This window comes from Dromaius novaehollandiae, chromosome 7, assembly GCF_036370855.1.
Source record: "Dromaius novaehollandiae isolate bDroNov1 chromosome 7, bDroNov1.hap1, whole genome shotgun sequence".
NCBI lineage: Eukaryota > Metazoa > Chordata > Aves > Casuariiformes > Dromaiidae > Dromaius > Dromaius novaehollandiae.
The window spans coordinates 19,539,284-19,560,847 of record NC_088104.1 but is presented as its reverse complement, the minus strand read 5'-3'; the positions used below and the strand labels follow the sequence as shown (position 1 = coordinate 19,560,847).

Here is a 21,564-nt window from a genome sequence, read left to right as displayed (position 1 = left end):
GCTATGATTTGGTTTCATGCTGAGGGTGTGGATTCTTTTAATCCCAAGGATAATTTAAGAGAAAGAAGTATCAGTAAATTACTGCAGTCTGAGTCATTTGGTCTGTGAGTTTAGTTCCCTGGCCTTCCCACACAGCATTTCCGATATGCAGTGAGCTGAGGGTGTGCAGGAAAGACTGTAGACTGACCTAGATACTGTTTAACTCTTTACTAATGAGTGGTTTTCTGACACTGGATACAGACATTGCTTCTCTGGATTCTTAATCCTTTACTGTGAAAGAGAGGTATCTGTTACATTTCCCCCCTTCTGGGTAATTTTCATCAGAAATGTCAAGGCGTTTCTGTTAGACTGCAGTTTTCATATTGGAAAATTAGTAAATGAACTGTTTTAGAGTCTCAAGTGTAGGCACTGGGATTCATCCGCAAGTAGAATTTTGGTTTCTTTTTTACAGTAGCTTACTGCTTTTAAGAGAAAAGTTTGTTCTGTTGTCCTCTTCTTAGAGGCAAAGAAGTAGTCATCTCAGGCTTTTGACAGGCAAAACAAAACAACAAAAAAAGCATCTATAGGTCAGTTAAGCCCAGAAATACTGTGACCATGTCATACAAACTCCTTCTTTGGCATGTGTTCTTGAATCTGTTCAAGAAAAGTTGTCATGATATGTGTGATACAGAACTAACTCTGCTGACTTTGAAATTATCTGTCAGCTTTGCTCTGGTGCACTGGTTGATTGATTTTCCTGGCACTATATCAGAATGTGTTTTTGAATAGTCCCTTTTGTGATGGCTGGTGCTTTGGGTTCACGAAGCTGCCTTGACTGCTCCTTTTAAGCAATTTTGAATCTATGTCCTATTCTGTTTAGTGTAGATGCCATCCTGACGTGCAGAGGTAGAGCCGATTGGAAGGTGCAGCCAGTTGGTTTTCTCTGAGCCCAGTTGGGCCAGTCTTGAGTCACCACTTTGTGCTGCTTTGGGTTTTCCCTGCTTGGCCAGGATTAACCTCCCTTGTCTGTGAGACCCGTCAATCCAAACCCTTCCTCAGGCACACTAGCCAAAATGCAGCCTGGGCCGCTAGATTTCTGCTTCCATGGTGGCATTTGATGTAGTCATTGTATGAAAAATTCATGGAAATGAAGGTCTGGGGAATCACATTAGTTTCAGCCAGTTCAGATATATTCAACATGATAATCTGGTAGTGCACGGAGTGCTGTGACTGCGTGTTTGTCTACAGCTCAAGAGTAAAAGCAGACTGAAGGTGTAGTGATTTCAGTTGTACTTGGCTACCTACTTTAATGATAGGATGAGAACAGGTTAATGGTTTTTTGAACAAAAAGGTTTATTTAAGTTACCAAAAGTAAATTTCCAGATAAGTATCTATTACATTCTCTTTGCAAAACTGCAGAAAGCAAACTGCCTCCTGCTTGCTTCAATCAATATTCAAAAGACTGTCTATCTTAAGCAGTGTGAAACTGAGGAAGTGTCACTGAATATGACCCTGATGCATTCGCCACAAAGGTTGTACTTTAGATTTTGTGCTACAGCTTGTGATTGCTCGTGTATCTAAAATTTGGCAACAGATGGATAGTATTTTTTTAATACATAACACTCAGTCCCTATCTCAGCACTTAATACTGCTGCAGACATCTTTTCAACAGAGCCATGCAGTTATGATCAATAATATGTGAGCTGATGTTTCCGCTCAATAACATACAGCCACTTAAATGCCCTTCTGAAGTATTTTGACTCCTGGAGAGAACTACTTTAGTACAACCATTTTCGCTATTGAAATGTAGATATTTGCTATTCAGCACAGCTGGGTCTTGAGACTAGAGAAGCAGATTCAAATAGGGATCAAATCTACATGCCATGTTATTAAGGGGGCAAGGACTCTGGAAGGTCTAGCAGTGATTTTGAATAATTCAGCTATTTAATGCTGTTTTAGGGTGACTGACATTAGGTTACCAGAAGTTAAAGATTTGACTCATAATATTAATTTTATAGTTGCTTCATAATGAGGTGTTAATTCTGCTATAGAATAGCTATTGAAAGCAGGATGTTATTATGAATATTTCATAAAAGAACCACTACCAGTGTTCAAATGCAATTTAGAGAGACTGAAGGTTATTTAAATATATCAAAGGGTTCTGGGTTTTGTTCCTTTTCTGCCCTCCAGACAGAAGAGGCGCAATCAGCATTTTCCAAGGCTGGGTGTTAAATCAGTGCAAGATGCAGATAAGAACAAATAGGTATCTTTGCCTAGAGGGTATCTGAACCCAGTAGGCCAGGTCTTTGACTCTTGTTGCCTTACTGTTACAAAAACACAAGGAAAACATACAGGATATGCTGTCATATTTTATTAAAACAAAGGCATTATTCCAGTGATCAAACATCTTCTGTGCAAGATAAATGCAAGAATAAGTGTTTTATATATATAATATATATAAAAATACATATATGAAATATATATATATAATATCCCCCCCTCACTTCCAATATATGAGACACTTGAGAGTTGATGTAGTTCAGAGTAGGAAATGGGATGTGGCTGAAAGTGTGCTTGTGCTTTGGCAGTCCCTATCTGACACCATGGCTTTCAAGACTTTGCCAACATATTCCTTGAGGTGTCAGTTATTTAAGCTGAGGCTGTAAGACTTTGGTTAGCAACTTTTGCTACAAGTGATATTAATGGGCAAGAATATATTAAAAAAATTCTCCTGTAAGTAAACAGGCTGGTAGCATTAATACCTGTCTCTCTGTCCACATAGGAGGTAGGCTCACGCTAGCTAGGGTAGTAGCTGGAATAACACCATTGATTTATACTGTTCTGACTAAAACAAGGGAAAAAAATGTTGGGAACTGATGATAAATAATGTTATTTTTCCCTTCCCTTGTCCTTCATCTTCTCTCACAAGAAGAAGAAATACACTCAGGAAAAGCCAAAATAAAGGACGATGTATCATGCACTGAAAATGAGTGAATTTGGATGAAGGAGGAATAAAATGAAAAGAAAAATAGTCAGTCTTCAGGTATACAGTCTAGGGACTAGTTTATGCTCCCAGGCTGATCTGTACTGCTTAGCACAGGGAAGAGAAAGGAGTTATAAATTATGAATAACAAGAGCTGCCTTCTCTTATGTCTTTATAGTTTTATTCTTTTGAGCCGTTAGTGTGGGCTGTGCAAAATTGGTGAAGCTGAAATTTGTCAAGATTTATGGCTGGGTGCAGAAAAGCTGCCTTAGAAGCTAGCAGTGAGCTAGCTGCTGCTTAGAAGAGCCAGCAGTGGTAAATCAATACATGCAAGTCTGCAGAGTTGCCATGCGTTTAGCTTTTAAATACATATTAGCATTCATCTGGTTTAATTTCTCACCTTCCCAGATCTTTCTGTTGATTAGGGATCACTTCTCAGTATGAAAATAAGGAATAAAAGAAATTATCAGAGTGTAGAAATAATATTCCAGAGTTGTAATTTAAACCTGTTTGGTACTTCAATATTCTGCTTGCAGTTGAATTATAATTATGATTTTTTTTTAATATCTTTCATGGTTTTGTGATACTCCATGCTTCTCACTTCTTGTATTCTTTCAGTGAGCCCCATGAACTATGACAGTTTATTTTCAAAGTATATTGCTTCAGTTTTTGATGGGGTCTGTTTGGATACAGGTTTTTTTTTCGGTGCTTTACTCTTAGTCCAAGCACACACTTCCTGTCCGTTCTATAGGGTTAAGGCAGGAGAGCAACAGGGTGAGACCATGTTGCTTTCCTAAAATAGTATAGCTTTTTCCTTTCATCTTGAAGCTACATGAAAGTGTAACCCCTTCCCATGTATCTGAATAGCATCAGTTAGTAGAAGCACAGCCATCTTATAGCAAATTTCTGTAGAAAATGTAATTGTCTTATTTTTTTATTTAAATAAGAATGTTTGGAGGACTAAAAAGTGGGTTAGCTGAGAATTCTAAATAGCTTCCTAATTATTTCTCTCTTTTTGTAAAGTTAGGATTCTCCAAAGTTTTTTCTGCTGAACGGGACACTAAATGATGTGGATTAGTACAGCCTTTTTCACAAGGAAGGGATTTAGAGGCAGGCATTTTGATTTTCATAACGATATGGCACTTACTGATCATTTCTTGTATGAATGTCGTAACATACATTATTTGATTTATGACAATTTTGAGATTTATTGTTTGTGATTATCTGTAACAGCTGTTGAATAGCTGCACAGATCATTTCTGTAAGGTAGTATAAATGACCCTCAGTTGGGTGTCTTGTGTAAAAAGTTTCTGTAGCGCTTTCAGTGCAAGAGTACTGTATAATGATTACAATATACTACTTTAGAAGTAGAATAGTAGTAAATCAGCTCCTAAATCACTTAATCTGATAATTTGCACACATTTCATATTTTATCCAATGTTAAAACTGTTTTCTCAGAAAACAATGCTGCATAATTCAGAAGAAAATGTAGATAGTAGTCTTTTACTAGCCCGGTTATTTAATTCAGTAGACTGTTGGTGGGAAGCAACACTTTTAATATCAACCAGCATTTGCGTCTTATGTAGGCTGATATTTGAAAACTGAACATAAGTCTGCATAGTTCTCACATTTTAAAACGCTTAGCATTTGAGTCTTAAAATGGGCAAATAGAAGAGCTCCTAAAACTGTAGACCAAAATAAGCTATAAAGTATTTATATACCTCTGCTAAACGGTAGATTTCACAAACTGTAAAGATGATACGCATAAACAATTTCATTTTCTTTAAAAATAGACACTGATAAATACGTTGCTGTGGGTTTTTTTAAGTTTAGGAGAAATAAAGTTATAGTCACTTATACAATACTTGTACATCAAAGTGTGTTAAAAAGGCAAATCCTTCTATGCTTCTGGTGGGTAGTTTATCCCACTTAAGCTATAAACTGTAAAGTAACAAGGCTACTGAGCTGATAGACAGACTAGCAGATGGTTCAGAGATTATGCTAAATCAGTCAGGTTGTCAGAAGTTAGGGTGGGTTATGGAAGGGGCAGAGGCACTGATTTCAATCAGTGTTTCTTAGGTTCCTTGCCTGAAATTTCATTTTTCTTCAAGCAAGTGACAGCTTCCTCCTCCTAGGTTTTTCTATTATAAACACTTTGATTACAGTTAAAATGGTACATAATCAGCAAATTTAGGACCAGCCTGTTGGTATCTGGATTGTCATAAGAATCAATAGAATGAAGAGAATCTGTAGGTGTTTACGAAACATGAAGGCAGCTCTCCTTGGCAAGGCAAGAGGTTTGCTCTGTGAATTTGTGGTGTTGCCCTCTCCTTTTTCAGTGTCTGGGTCTGTTGCTTCAGTCTCTCCCTACCATGAAGTTAAGCATTATCATCTCACTAGTATGTGAAAGATTAAATGAGAATTAAATATGAGCAGAGTAAATTAGGTTGAGCAACTTGCTGCTATCCTCATGTTGAACATCACAGCTGTGTACTTTTTGGGTTGCTTTTAGCTTATGCACAGACTGAGGAATGTAATTTTCGAAAGTGGTTATCATGAGTGGTCCCCTTGAAATGCTGGCCAAGGTTGGCATTCTGCTGGGAAGGAATAGCAGAAGTCAGGGTATCATTATCTTCAACGAAAACATTGTGTTCGGTGGTAAAAATCATGTTGCAGCTGAGCAAAGATAGGCCAACACTCAGGGCTTTGAAAAATCTCACCCTGAAGTGTGGGTGATTATTAATCACAGTTCTGCTAAATATCTATATTCATGTCTTCAGTGAAGAGACTGAGGCAACAGATGCCTATAAACATGCCAAAGCCTAGAATAGGAGTTACAGATTCATCCTTCAGAATTTGCTTTGTTAATTAAAAAAAAAAACCAAAACACTAAAATCAAGATTTTATGGCTAGGATTTTTCATCTCTCATTACTTCCATTTTACTGCTGCTTTTTTTTTTTCTCTGTCACAGTAACTTCAGTTGAATTGTTCTTGCTTGCCAAAGAAGAATACTAGAGCCTTCCCTTCCAACTCCAAAAGCTATTTGAGGGGGAGGTTTCATGGACTTTTTTTTTTTTTTTTTTTTTTTTTTACCATGATTGTGTCATCAGAATACTGAAGAATAACTGCTTTTTTCAATATATATATATTGCAACATTCTTAACCTATGAAAAAATCCTAAACATACATGCTGTTACTTTTTTTGATGATTTAAAATTGATGGAGAAAACATCTCTGCAGGGAATTGTTAGGTATATATCACAGGCTAGAAAGCCACATTAGAAATACTGTTTTTAATGCCAGCTGTAATATGTCTTAAATGTTTAAACTATTTAGAGGTACTAAAAGAGCAATTTTCCTAAGCTGCACCAAATGAAAGAGCATTGAACAGTGGGTCATACTTTCAAGATAATTGATTTGTTGTGCAGAAATGAACATGGTAATTGAAAAACTTTTGCAAAATCCTGTTCAAAAAAAAAAAAAAAAAAAAGCTGTAGGATGCTAGCAGAACTTATTTTTTCCTAGTCTTTCAGTGAGCTTCTAAAGAATGGACAGAGATTATTCACATCTCCACAAAGCAAGAGGAAGCAAACATTTCCTGATTCTAAATACATTTCTTCCCTACCCCCACACATCATCTTCTGCTAAACCAGGAAATAACTACTCTTAAGAAAAACAAAATGGATAGCTGAAAAATAATAATCTCCAAAATCTAATTTCTTCCTGTATACCTCTTACTATTCATTAGAGTTCTGAACTCCTGGCTTCTCTTAGCTGTAAGGGGTAGATACATTTGTGAGAAGGAGCCAGAGCACTATATAACAAATACCTATTCATAAAATATTGTCTTTTATCTATTACAATTAATATTGCCCAAGAAACCAAGAAGCTATCTGTTCATACCTCAGGAATAAGAATTATATACATTCCTTATGCTACATATCTGCTCTTCTAAGTGATACAAGGATGGACAATTGTAAGAACTGATAAAATACCTGATTTTGCATCTGACTTTGCCTTTTTTGTTTCCTTCTCAGTGAATTCTAGAATTGTAACCTATAGGCCCTGAAGGAAAGATTGTTTGTACCAAAGAAATATTAGTTTGTACCGTGCTAATGTCGGTAACTCCATCAGTAATGATGATGATGTAGGCTTTTATATACTAATTCTTACCCAAAATACAAATATGCAAAATTTAAGAGAGGAATTAAAGGTGGAGAGGACATGAAGAAAGCTTTCTTGCAAAGAATATACAAGTGTAGCACAAGTGCTATTGAATGGGAACTAAAGCCAAAGATTTGTGTTGTGTACATAGATCCTAACTCATCAAAAAAATACTCTTTTCATTAACAGACAAAATGTAATCTCTGTCATTTTGCAAACTGAAAAAAACATTATCTATTTTGCATCATAATAACTTCTAATCTACTTGGTTAGGTATTTTTTATCCCCCAAGTAAAATCAAAAACAACAAGGAGAGTTACTTGGATATTTGTATACTTTGAAAATGCCATCCTTCTTTCTGAAGTACTGGAGAGCAAAAAGGATAATTACTACCCAAAAAAAAAAAAAAAAAAAAAAAAGGAATTAGCTTTCCGTCAAAGCCATATGACCCTTTGACAGAAATGTCATCAAAGCAGTGTTTTAACTTTAGGTTCAAAATGAATTCCTATTTTACACGCAGCAAAATATATATGATCCAATGCCTGAAACAGGGCACATCTGCTGGAGTTGATTAGCCCAGCGTTCATGTATCTGAATCGAATATAGAAGCTTTAGCTGAATTAAACAAATCAGCCTGTCTTTACCAAATCTATAACAGTTTTGAAACACAAACAAGTAGTAAGCTAGGCTCTGCATACCTATTTACTGTCTTTAAAAAAATAAGGAAAATATAAATGCTGCTTTTTTATATAAAGTTAAGTTATGCACTAAGAATGTTTGGTCCAACTTTTGTTTGAAGTTACTCCTTACATTCTGGTGAGCAAATCTTTAGGCCTACAATGACCATAGAGCAACAGAGCGATTCCAAAGAGTTTCTTAAAGAACAGTATGTTTTCTAACAACAGAAAACAAAATACAGACAAAATGTTCTCAGCAGTATCTCCTTCCACGCTAGGGCATAAATGTGGTGAAGAAAAATCTAAGAATGGAAACCATATGGCTATAGTCTGTGTAAGCTTTGGTTCTGTTCTCCAAACTTAGTGCTCTGCTGGATGGAGTAAGTTTCTGTATCGAGTTTTTGAACATTTACCCACAATTAGGTAGCAGTGTTAGAGAAGGTTGCCACAAGGTCTGGCAGTATTGTACCAGCGTGTATTTTTCTGAAAGTCCTACCTAATGGAAAATCCAGGGTTTTATAGCGAAACTCTGTTTTCTTTATACCATGAGTGACGTGAAAGATGTAGAAAAGCTGAGCACAGGTGAGGCCTTCCCATGGACTGCTCATGTTTCACTTCTTTAGGCTTTAACCAAGATGAACTGGTTGGGCTTCCACATATTCTGCAAGTATGATGAGGACTGTGATTTTGTTCTTGGTTATTAAGACCCCTAATTTCCAGTAAATTATTTTGAGCAGTGTTGTTCAAAATAGAATACTCTGATTTTGGGGAGGTGGGAATGATCTCTTAGAAACTGCAAATTACTGATTTGCAGAAGTGATTATATGTTCTGTTTTGTTGCATGTATTTCTTTAGGGTGATATCAAAGGATGGTATTATTCCCTTTCAAACAGGGAACTAGCACCTTTAGAGTGCGTGTAAGATGCACAGAGACTGACCATGTTATGTACTGAATAAAGCCATGTCTGAACAAGAAAGATTTCTTTTTTCAAGCTGATTTACAGACAAAACAGCCACACCTGCATGTTCTTTTTAGTGTTACAATTAGTACACATTAATCACTTTGGAAGTATTTCCTCCGTTTGCTTTACCCATTTTGTTCTAGCTATTTACCTAGTCTAAAAAAAGTTTTAGTTTGATGTGGGTGCCTTCGGCAACTGCAAGTTTTTTTAGGATTAAGTGATCTGCTCTCCCACATGGCCCTCCTAGGTGGATCAGCCCATTTAGTTGTTGTTCTCTATTGCCCATGGGTCACCTGATGAGAATGTTGGCTGCTTCCTGAAATTTTGTGCCCAGCCAGGTTCTCTTTCCCTTTGCGCTTCCATCTTGTACAGAGTTCACGCATCCAGAGCCACTCATGCATTGTGAAATCCTTGCCCAGCTTTGCCACGTGATTCTGACTCTTAGAAATGCAGAACATTCCATGGAGGGGAGCAATAAGATGCCAAGATTAAAAATTAATTTAGGGTAAACACAAGATGCACAGCATTGTTTCTACATAGCAAAGGAGTTCTGACAGCAGTACCCTAATGCGAAGGATAGGATGGGATCTCAGGGAATCATCTCTTTACAGCTGGTTTGGACTTAGTTAAAGAGAGAGCATGGTCAATCTTCAGCGTGAAGTTCTGGACAGTCCAGGGTGGAGGACCTAAGCAGCCCTCCGAAGCAAGGACTTTCCATGTTAGCAAAGATTTGTTTGCCATGTTAGCCTCTGAGTCAAAGAAAGCCAGATGGTAGAGAAACCCTTTGAAGTAGAAGCTGGAAGACAGGTTGAAATTGCTGCAAAAGGGAAACGCTATGAGCTTGGTAATAGGAGGTACATTACATTTATCTGTAGACAAAGATTTAAACAATTCATTCCAGACGTTCCATATCAAGCCTCTTACTGCCTGTTCACATTGTACCTCCCCTAATGCACACACACAAATAAATTCTTTCAGCACTCAAAATAGCACTTGAACCAGAGAGTTCAGGCTACTTTGTTCCTCAGTCTTTGTCACGCTCATGATGGCACCTTACTGCCCTCACGTTTGCAAGCATGTTTGTTATAATAGCAGATGTACAAAGAAAGAAAAATAAACACTGGTTCAGTTTGATCAGTGTGCTTAGTCTTTTAGAGAACCCTTTTCTTTCATCGCGCAGGTCACCAAGATTAGGCTTCAGAGATGTTTTAAATATCTGTTCGTAGTTATTCGTACCAAGTCTGTCAGTATGGTTAGTTGCACTGAACAGTGTGATTTTTAAAAAGTATATATTGATGTTTTGCTTCAAGTCTTCCACTTGACTAAGACAAAAGTGCTTTATTTTGATATGCACATTGCCTTGCACGGCATCTTCTTAGCTGGAGTTACCCTTCTGTTTTTGCACAAAGTGTGTAATGGGCAGAGGTAAATAAACATTGTCTGATTCACTAGCAGTACTGCATATGTTCCTAACTTGGCTTTAGAACAAGTCTCTTCTTGATCTCCTGCTAAAATATACATTTGTGTTGGTGTTCTGTACTTAAAAAATAGCTAGTACACAGGCACATAGGCTATTACTGAGCATGCTTCTCAAGATTAGCACTAAATTGAAAATATTTTTTTAATTGCTTTAGAGGAGAAGGAACAAGCAATCAATAATATAGCCCTCCCTCTTGCTTGCTATATTCATTTTGGTAAGCAGGCGATATGTATTAGTTTGGACCATGGCTTTGATATGTTTTAGTAGATCATTGATTTCTGATTACAGTTGCGCATACCAAGCTAGCGGTTGAATGCAGGAGCCTATCTTAACGGGAATGCTGGGATTGCAGAATCCACGAGGAAGGAAGCAGATTCCTTGTCGGTCATCATTTGAAGGGAGCACTTATTATGAGGAAGTGCAAGGGATATCTCCCCCTGAAATCGGGCCACGTGGCGGGAACAAGGACGTGATGTACTGGGCCGGTCAGGTTGCAGATGGGGTGAACTGCATCTCTGGGTATCAGTGGAGATCTGTCACTTGGGAAGAGTATCTATAGGGAAAATTGTAGAAGAAATGGGGACAGCTTGCTATTGTTATACTGGTCCTCTGATTCCTTCTTAGAATCAATTGTTGAAATTTCTTGGCAGTCTTTCGTGGCAGCTGGTTCTTCACAGGAGCTGTGCTATCTAGGACAGTGAATTAAATCACTAGTGGTCTTGCGCATAGGAATATGGTCCATGAAATGATTGTAAAGAACAGACAGGCAGACGTGCATCTTTGTGCCGTTGGCTGGTGTGCATCAGCATCTGTGGGCCAGCCTAGTGCACGGTCAGTCCCTGATAACTGTCTGTCACCAAAGGCAGCCCGAGAGTTATGCTTATTTTGTTCATGTAGATATTCAGAGCTGTATTCTTCACCTTCCCTCCCCCCGACCTGAAAGAGTGGTGGGAACAAGATCATCCTTCTTTTAATTTCCTTTTTCCCAAAAGATTATATAGTTTCTTGTTTTAAAAGGGTTAAGAAACTGATAAAGGATGGCAGGTATAGAATACTGACCATCAGATATAATGGATGCAAGTGACTTGGGACACAGGAGATTGCTGTTTCTTGAAGAACTCTATGGGTTTCCATCCCTGAATGGTTTGCCTTTCCCAAAGTTATAACATGTAAATGCGATATGCACATTACACTCACAGAAAAATTTTAGAGAAAGTTCAGAAGGTTTAACTTATGAAATCTACAGCTTTCTATATGAGAATGACTTACTTGGAAAATAATTGGCACTAATGAGGAAGCACATTGTCCAGCTATTAGATACAATTTATATTGCTTTATCACAGCTTCTAGCATGGCATATTTAAGTATACATAGATTTTCATAGGTTCTTCTACATTTTTAGGCTATCGAGAGTTCTATCTTTAGCATATAAAGGTAGATGTTCACAATTCCAAATAACTAAGGAAGCCAATAGCTGGTGGCTTTGATTGCTCCAGATTTACCATTACAAGTATTTGAAGCCACACAAGAACTTGCTGAAGAAACAGAGGGAGCTTGAAACTCATCACAAAGATTGATAACTACACTGAAAAAAATGTATTTAAATGTTTTGGAGGGAAAGTACTTTGTAAATAGACTTCACCCTTGAATGACTATCACTTTGTAAGTAAGAAATTATTTGAGCACTTTTAACTACCTAAGCCTAACTTTGTTAGGCTTCTCAGCTATTCTGAAGAAATGTTAAGGCTATGTGGCTACTGCAGCTTCAGAAATTGAGTTAGTCGTCTTTTGAAATAATATCGTTTTGAAATGATACTCAGTAACTTTCTCTCTATTGAAGTTACATTTAGCAGGTGAGCTGGCAAAACTTTATTTTTCCTCAAATTTCACATTCTTTTGATAATAATATTACTAATAGTTTTCCGTGTTTTCAGTTCTTGTACTGAACAAGGCACAATGACATAGAACTGCTTGGCCCATGGGGTTTGTGTGTACATATTAACATGTTCCATTATTTTCCTCATGGAAAAAAACACTCCCAAATTGTGTCTTTTCTCTTTTGTATACTAATTGTATCAAATGTAGTTCAAAAGCAAAAAAGGAGGTTGTGGTAAGGACCTGGGAAACCCAAGTTCCGTTTCTGATTCTGCTGCCGATTCCCTGCGTAGCTGCAGCCCTGAAGCGTTTACATGCTGGGGGAGTTGCTTGCTTAGTATTGGAACTGGCCAAAAAGTAACATTTGATTTCCAAGAAGATTGCAAATTTTCACCAACAGCAATAAATTCTGCTCCAAATTGGGATCACAAAAGCTAATACTGTGAACTTTTTGCCACACTTGAGAAACAACCATTGTTCCTATAACTGGGATTTTTGTTTGTTTCCCAAGCTTCATTTTCTGTCTCAGATCCTTGGATGCTCACCTTTGGGCTGCGCAGCAGCTTGGCGTCTGGGCTGCCAAGATCTTAGGAAGCTGCAGGCAGAACAGGCAATGCATGAGTTTTGTTTTGTTTTACAAGAGAAAATTGAAAATTTCCCGAGGGATATTTTATTTTTGTTGAAATTGTTAACATTTCAATTCTCCATAAAAAACAGAAAATTCTTTACCAGCTTTGCTGATCAGCTTGCATAAAGCTGACTCACACTTGTCACCTTCCAGCACAGAGGTTTTCATCTCTGGATTTGTCAGTGAAAGGAAAAAGATGTCTATGTTTTTTGCTCGCTTTTTTTTTCATAGCATTTTACTTAGCAAGCCTAGCATAGACAAGACAGTTTCTTGTCTGCCTTATCTGGTACATATATTGATAGGGAAAGTCCAAGCTTATGCCTAAAACATATCTTCTTTCATGTATCAGGATTTTACCTGTATCCTATCTTTTTTTTTGTGTAAAACACTTTTTCTCTGACTTGTTTTGTGATTCTGCTGTGCCACTGGTAATGTAGGGAGAAGAGAGCATGATCATATTTGAAATTATTGAGGGTTTTTGTTACTTCTGTCTACATATGAGTTTTCATTATACAGTTATACAGTTTATATATGATTCCAACTTGTTAAAAGTACATGCGTAATGGAATATAAAACGATGTGAATTTGGTGTCTGTTGTAACAGGATGTTTTTTTCTTCTTTTTTTCTTTGCATATATACACAAACATTTTAGGTATGGGAAAATTGTATCCACAAAGGCTATTTTGGATAAGACAACAAACAAATGCAAAGGTATGTTTGCCTTTAAATTACATTCACCGGAGAGTCTTACCTGATTTTATAAAATATACTAGTGTTGTATTTTACATGATTTTAAAAAGTTATTCAATTCTCATTCCTGGGCTAGTCTTATTCTTGCCCACGGTCAGCATATTCTCTATATTTGTTTGCAGTGTTGCTGGCAGACAGCCTATGTCAGAGATGCAGCCAAACCTGAGTGAAGCTAACATGCATGGCACTGTCTGGCAGTTAGCCTCTGTTTTAAAAACAAAACTGGAGTTAAAAGCAGCTTTTCCCCTTTTGCCTGGAGAAATTAAGGAAGCTTACGGAAGACCATTCGACTGTACTAAGCATCTGAAAAAATTACATATTGTGGAAATCAGCTCTATTAATTAGAACAGTTTAAGGCAGTACTTAATTACATGTTCCAGTACTCTAATTGTGTTTTGTTCTATGCTGTTCAATGTATTGGGAGGAAAGAAGGGGTTCATTTTCACCAGAGTAATTGCAGCTGGAAAAAATAATAAAACTCCTTTAAATAGATTGGATACATCAATTCAGTTCGCTGATCTAGAGCACTCGTTGCAATTATAGTGAGATCATATCCCAGCAACATGCAGGGTGGGGAAGGTGTGGTAGCAGGCCCTGGAAACATCCGGTTTCAGACTTTTTCTTTTTTTTTTTTTTTTTTACAATTAAGAGGATAATTTCTAAGGAAACTAAAGAATTAAGTCAGCTGATTTAGCAACGTTAATGGTGACCCCATGAACGAGTGCAAAGTTGATAGGCAGAGGCAGGAGAGGAGAATTTGTCATTCATCAAGTCAGTTTTTGGGGGGACCTCAAATGCAGTGCAGCAGCCCAGGTTCACTCCCAGCTCCGCATCCCAAGTAATTAAAGCGGTGCTGAAAGTTCAGAAACTGAACTTTCTAGAAAACTTTTTCCCAGCTTGTGTTGCAGATGTCATCTGCACATAGTGTGACTAGGAAAGAGCAGATGCCTTTTTCTAGTATTTTAATTCATTAATACATATGACAGCGCTTAGCTAATTTAGTCTTCCCTCCCCCAATTCCCAAAGGCTTTAGTGTGCTCTGTCAGTGAGACTGCTTATGATCCTGACTCTTCAAAGATTTAAGCACAGAATTTCTCACAATAATTTGATTTTTCCAGTCTTGATTTTATAAATTTTAAATCTCACAGGTGAAAAGCAGTAACTAACAGTCTTTTGTAACAATATACGGCAGCCTAAGGCTACAGGGAAGCTCAGTGCGTGTCATTGAAATTGCAGTGGGAACGTAAGTAGGCAGAATGCAGATATCTAACTGGAATTTAACCAAAAGTTTGACAGTATCTCTGACTCTTCCCAAAAAAACATACCACAGGATTTGAATGAACTGGAGCCATGAGGGACTGAGTTTACATATCATCTAAAAGATGGCAAAGCCAGCCTTGATGGCATGCTTGGTATCAGTATGTAACTTCATCTACATTGCGCTCTGAGGTGCAGCAGTGTTGATAGCCTCTGCTAGCATGGGTATGGAAAGCTAGCTTCGCCCTGGCAGCACAAAACTTGATATGAGCTAATTCACTCTGTTTCATGTCAATATTTAACAGTCCATAACACCACATGTTACACTGAACAATATGCTGCTTTCTTCAGCTTCTTGGCAGGTTAAGTAAGCTTGCACTGATATACAAGGCTGCTCTGGTTGTTCTTCCTGAGTTAAGCTGGTTCAGATATATCTCTACACAGCCTTTTTGTCCTCTGTATAGACATATTCTAAGAGAATGCTATTACTTTCTGAGGAACTAATTCCAGTTTCTGTTCCTCTAGAGGTTTGTTTCTTTTTCTTTTCTTTTTTTTTAAGCCCAACTTAGACGCTGAAGAGGGACTTCTCTATTTTTTAAGGCTGTTCACGGTGGGGGGGAAAGAACGTGAAAGATACAGTGTGAGATTTTCTGTCACGTCAATGGGAAGTAGCCTCCAAACTCTGATTACCTTTCATTGAGACTTGAGCATCTAGCTCCAAGGTCTCCTTAAAAATTCCAGCCTATAAGGTCAGTGTCTGGTAAGAGGCCAAGGTATAGTGCTGTTCAGATATCCTGGGATCTGTTAGCTGTCAATTGTCGTTCAGAAAAGAAAAAAGCTATTGCATGTATTTCCTTAAGAAAGGGCAGGTTTAAGATGGAAATTATTATAATTAACTTTGTTTTCACATTAACATTTAAATATTATATTTTACAGCATAAAAATGCTTTAGGGACAATTTTTTACATTCTGTCTTCGGTGACAACAATGGGAAAAACTCACTTGATGTCAATGGACCTGGGTTTTCACTCATTTTTTAGTTTAACTGCTATCTTTTATGTATATGCAATGAAGTAACTAGTTTATCAGAAACTAGATTATGTTGCAGTAGGTATATATCTTTTAAACCAAATTCCTATCTCAATTTTCAGTGAATGGCCTGTAATTCAAAGGCTTATTTGTCACTTACTCAAGCTGGACTAAGAATTTAGTTAGAAAAATTAGAAGATTATGCTTTATTTAGTGATCTCTGGGAAGTAAACTAATTATGTCATATTTGCTCTTAGTGGATATATAGCTGCTAGTAGAAAGCACCATTCTAATTGTCGGAATTTGGACACAAGCCTGGTGGTGAACAGGCACGGAAATTGATTCTTCCCACTCGGATAGGTCCCCACCAGCTCAGGGTTGAAGCACTTTGGTAGGCTGGTTGCTTTGGGACTACATGAAGAACTTCAGAGCTCAAACTGGCCCTTTTCACTAATAAGAAAATTGCATTAGATACCCATGCTAGTAGTATGTGAACTGTTTGATTATAAATTGGTTGTCGTCTTGTTCACGAGGTATGTTTTATTTTTCAGGTTATGGTTTTGTAGACTTTGACAGCCCAGCAGCTGCTCAGAAGGCAGTTTCTGCTTTAAAAGCTAGTGGAGTCCAAGCACAGATGGCAAAGGTGAGTTTAAAATAATTGGCAAATTCTTGCAATGGCTTCTGAAGATGAGCAAGCTTACACACTGGCAGAGCACTGGCAATGTGAATTTTCAAGTTGCAGGCCCTTTACAGAGAGTACAGACCGCAAGTCACGTGAGAGATTAAGGTAACCAAATGGCGCTTTCAGCTGGTGTATCCCAAATGAGCTCAGCTAATGTGGTAATGAAAGAAAGACAGTCTAGTAAAGTCTCCAAACTGCTCTGGTCAGATTTATCACTTTATTCATGATGTTATTTTCCCATTGACTTTGTCAAGAGAATAATTAGCAGTAATTTAAAAGAACCCACACTAAAGAAGGCTTCACAGATTAAATTTGATGTGTTAATTTCTGGACACAAGTGAATAGCTAAAATAATTTATAGGTTTTATACGTTGCCTGCTTGTCATTATTGAGTCTAGCAGTCTCACAATTTGGGGGTGAATTTTTAAGCATGCATGGCAAAATTTAAGCTTGGGATTCTGTCTTCAACTCTTCTAGTATATTTTGTGTTAACAGAATTAATATTTAGATCTGGAATCTCATGGTAGACATCTTTGAATTCTCAGCCAACTCTTTGACAATCTCTTTCTGCATCAGGGCAAAACAAAGCGTTATTAAAGAGAAAGAAATATAATCTTTCCTTTTGCCTCATTTTCACTGATCCTTGCTTCTGAATCCAGTTATTAGTTAACAGTGATCTTCAGAGCAGTGGTCTTTCAAACTAAAATAAGTTTTGCAAACCCATAAAACTAGGGAGATAATACATTAGTAGTGACTTTGTCATGGATTCTTGTTCAGTCAGATATCCTGGTTCCAGCAGAATGCCATAGACACCACTATAAATTTATTAACTAAAGAAAATATTCCCAACATAATCTGTTCATATAATTTGTGGTATCTCTTAAAGAAAATTTCTTTTGAATTTGAAAATTAGATTTAATTTAAAAAAAAATCCAGTAATTAAATAGTAATCTCTGAGGCTTTTTTTTAATAAAGTAGAGTCTGCAGCAGATCTAGAAAATCTTTTATAGTTATCCATTAGGTACAAATTTTTTTCAGATGAGATATTTTCCACAGCTTCTCAGCTGAAGAGAACAGTTAAGCTAACAACATAAAATGTCTTTGGATGGGTTCCAGGGAGACAAAATGGAAACCATATGTTTCATACTTAATGCATGTTTCATTACAGCCATGACACAAACATACATGCTTACTAGGAAACACTGGCGCTTTTTCTTCATAATATTTTATGTAGTTTAATAAAGACCTTTCAATTTACCTTTAGTTTTGATATTTTATAACATGTAACTAATGTTTTATTTAAATAAATACTGTATTTTAAGAGAAGCCATTTCTTCAAAGCAGGATCACTATTTTAACTTCTTAAGTAATCACTGTGAAATATAGACTAGATTTTTCAAAGCCTCTGTCTACCACCTTATGTATATGACATCTAAGTAGGAGGAGAGAGAAAGGAAAATATAACTCATGTATATTCATTTTGCTAATGAAAAAGTTTAGCTGACTGATTTAATTGTCTTCTTGACTCCAGTAGACAGAGAAGCTCTAATAATTCGCTATACTAATCTAATACAGAGTTTTTTAATTTTTTACTATAGTGTATTTTTCCAAATCCTTTCCTCCACCAGCTAGTTGCAAAAAGAGACTATAGACTATATTATTCATATTTCTTTCTCTTAGCAGTAATTTAAAAATGTGCACCAGAATACTGGACAGTTTTGATAGGTTTTCTGACACTGTGTATGTATCAGGCCTGGTGAGTTGAGGGTATTCTGTCTATCTTAAGTTTGTGTTAGACTGAAACATGTTATTCTGCTTCTCAGCATGGTAAGTATGTTTGAATTATTTCCCCCCCAAAACAGTACCAAAGACTCCATGAGTAACTGGGAGGCTTGAGTGCTTTGATTTTTGTCTATCTGATTTGAGCAACTGGATTTTTTTCTGGGAAGTGCTACTCTCCTTTTGTCTGAAAAATCATATCTCCAGTTAAACGCTCCAAGTTGAGAATCACAAATCACTTAAAGTTGTTTTGACAAGATTAGCAAATCAGATTCTTTGCATACAATAAATTGTATAAAAGTTTGCATGCATTTGTGTATTTACTACTTTATCCTTTTGCGTGTTACCATCTGTGCTATAAAGTGGTCTTGTTACAGAGAAACTGTTTAGTGTGGCTTTAGCCTGAATTTCACACCAAAAGATTTGGAGGAGAGTTTGTCAGCTGTCTTGCTCATGGGTTCCCTTGCTGACCAGTACCACCACGTCCATCTCAAGGAGAAATCCCAGTTGGCTGGACCCGCTGGGGGAAGGCGTTACTGTGCCGCGTCCGTGGCTGGCAGTAGTATGGCACCTAAGTGTGCTCTTCCTCCTCCCACAGTCCCACGACCTGCAGCAGATGAAGTGGAAGGAAAAATTTTGTAGTTGGAGCTGCACTCTGAATCTGACCGCCATAATCCACTTTTTGCAGTGTCACGCTAGAGCTACATGTAGGGGAATTAGAAGTTATTCACTTCAGCAAGATCATTGAAAAATCCTAGTCGGTAGAAACACTTCAGATTATACATAATAAAGCTCTTCTTTATTTTATAGACATCAAATATTTGACTTAGCGAGGTTTTCTGCCCAGTGGGTAAGATCATTCAGTACTCAGCTGTCTGTTTCCAAGTTTATCTGACTCCAGAAAAACACAGGCTTATCTGCTACATTTCAGCTATCGTTGAGCAGACTTTGAGGGCCTGGGGCCCAAGACTTAGCTTCGAGCCACATCCTGTCAAATCTGTTCCAGTTGGGGTCATTGCAGAGAAGTGGCAACATCTTGAGAGTTGTCATGATGATAGTGTCAGTTAAAGAGCCAAATATTAGACAACTGCTCAAGAAATGTTATGTCTTCAATTATCCTGCTCTTTCAGAAGTCTGAATTTGGAAAACTTTACTAACACGATTGCTCTGAAGCAACTTCAGAAGTTGTTGCTTGATGCTGGTTAAAAGTATCTTCTGCTGACAGCTGAACTGAAGTGCTTCTGCTGATTCTTGCTGGTCTGTCAGCTCATGCTGATGAAAGCTTACCGAAAGCTGTTAGTGCACTGCCAGTGCATTGGAGTAGCTTTTTCACTGAAAAGTAAAATGGAGGAAACAGGCAATTGCCCATCTCCTCTATTTCATTTGTATATTTCCAGCATTTAATCTCCTTAGTCTTCTTTTCCAGAGCATTTATTCAGCGGTGGGAAGGGATCAAGAGATGATGTGAGCTGTGATGGTAGCCACTTTGTTCCAGGGCTGCAAAACCAATAGTTTATCTCTTACTCTAGAGATAAGATAGGGGAAGAGCAAGTATTTGTCTTGCAAGAGTACTGTTACTTCTAAACTAGTTAGTAACTGGTAGAATGTCTAATTTTTATTTTGGTTCATTTCAATTTCTTCTTGAAACGTCTCCATTTAATTATTTTATTGTCCTTGCTTCTAGAGAAGTGCTTTAATAATAAACCAATGATAAAAAGTAAAAAAACTTGGTTTTTGCAGAGCTACATGTTCCTAGATCAGATTAGTAGTGTTCTTGCAAAGTTCTGCTCATCCTCATGGTAAGGTTTGTCGTTTTCTTAAAGATAGGCTTTGAATATCTCCATTTTCTAAAAATATTCTAAGATTTGTTCACCAGCCTTCCCTTACTAGAGAATGATAAAGAATAAAGATTACTTTTCAAAGCTTCTATAGTTGTTTGAATATTGTAACTTTCTAGGAGTGTGGAGTTTGGGCACTTGGTAACTCTCTTAAAAGGGATATGGTATTGCTTTAATTTTGTAGAAAATGGTAGATTTGTAGAGTTTTGTAGAAATGGTATTTTAAAATGAGACCACTAAAATAACAAATCATTGTTTTGTAGGTTGTAAATATTTTGTAGCAACAGTATTTTAAAATAAGACTATTAAAATAACAAATCATATATTAAATACCAGTGAGGAAAGATTTGGTGCTTGGAAGCCTTTGCCTGAATCCCAGCTCTTTATAGTTCTGGGATAGAGGGCTAAAATATATATAACAAGGTAAGAAATACTGCTTTCTCAGTGTTTAGTCAACTTAAATCTTATCGTACCTTACATTGTCTCTTAAATATAATGAACCCTAAAAAAAGTGTTTCTGTAGGAGCAGTATAGTCAATAAACAAGCACTGCTGATCTTTGTTACAAAAGTTGTCATTTTTGCTGTCAGGATGGGTTTTTATTATCTGAGTGATTTCTCTCTCCTTCCCCCACCCCAAAGGTAAAATCAGTGAGATAACTAGGATTCTGTGCTGTTCAGAGCAGATAATAAATGTCCTAGCATCTGAAGCCAGATATATACAGGAAATCTACTGTATATCGGCATTTCGAATGGAGATTTTAAAAAATTGAGACTCTGTAAGGGGCATACTAGAGACAGTGAAGACTGAATGCTATGGAGATATGAATAACTTATATCCTCTGAAGTTTTTGACATTGAACTTGGTATGAGAAGTTTGAGTTGGTGTTCAGATGAAATTCCCTCTTGTTGAATGGTATTCCTCTGTTGTTTACTCACTGCTCCAGAAGCAACTATTTGAGATGATTGGAAAAGCAGCCATTTTAAATGGAAAATTGGGTTTAATTCTTACTCCTCTGGTTGTACACTGATGTGTAAATATAAATGGTAAAAAAGTAAAAACTACTGAATAAGAATGGTTAATAAATAACCTAGCTCTTTTCGTCCTTCTATCTGGCAAATTCAAGCCAAGAGAAGTGTGACTGTAAATACAGTGAAATAGAGCATGTCTGTAGTGTATCTACCTGCAATGTAGAGGTATCTAAGCTAGCTAGGCTACCAGCCTGGCTGTGGCAGCTCGGAGCTCCCTGAGTGCCGATTAACTTCCTTCTTGGCATGGCAGTGACAGTTATATAGGCCTATTATCTAGCTCATGGTAGGTATACACATTTCTGAGGTAATATAGTGAAAGGCTTATAGCTTTTACAACTGTTTTACATACTGAGTTACTCCTTTTTGTAAAGATCTTGTAGTGCACTTTGGGCGTCAGAAAAAAGTCCATGCTGAGCATACAGTCCAGTGCTCTCACAAGTGTATTTCAG

General features: G+C 37.1%; 1 protein-coding gene across 7 annotated transcripts in view; it reads left to right on the top strand.

The window, feature by feature from the left end:
• The window catches only part of RBMS1 (RNA binding motif single stranded interacting protein 1), a 153,457-nt gene that overhangs the window by 97,504 nt on the left and 34,389 nt on the right, over nucleotides 1–21,564 (top strand). For all 7 annotated transcript variants that reach the window (XM_064514842.1, XM_064514839.1, XM_064514840.1 and 4 more), the window contains exons 3-4: nucleotides 13,403–13,461; nucleotides 16,338–16,429. In XM_064514842.1, the coding sequence (XP_064370912.1) occupies nucleotides 13,403–13,461; nucleotides 16,338–16,429 (151 nt within the window). The remainder of the gene's footprint in view (nucleotides 1–13,402; nucleotides 13,462–16,337; nucleotides 16,430–21,564) is intronic.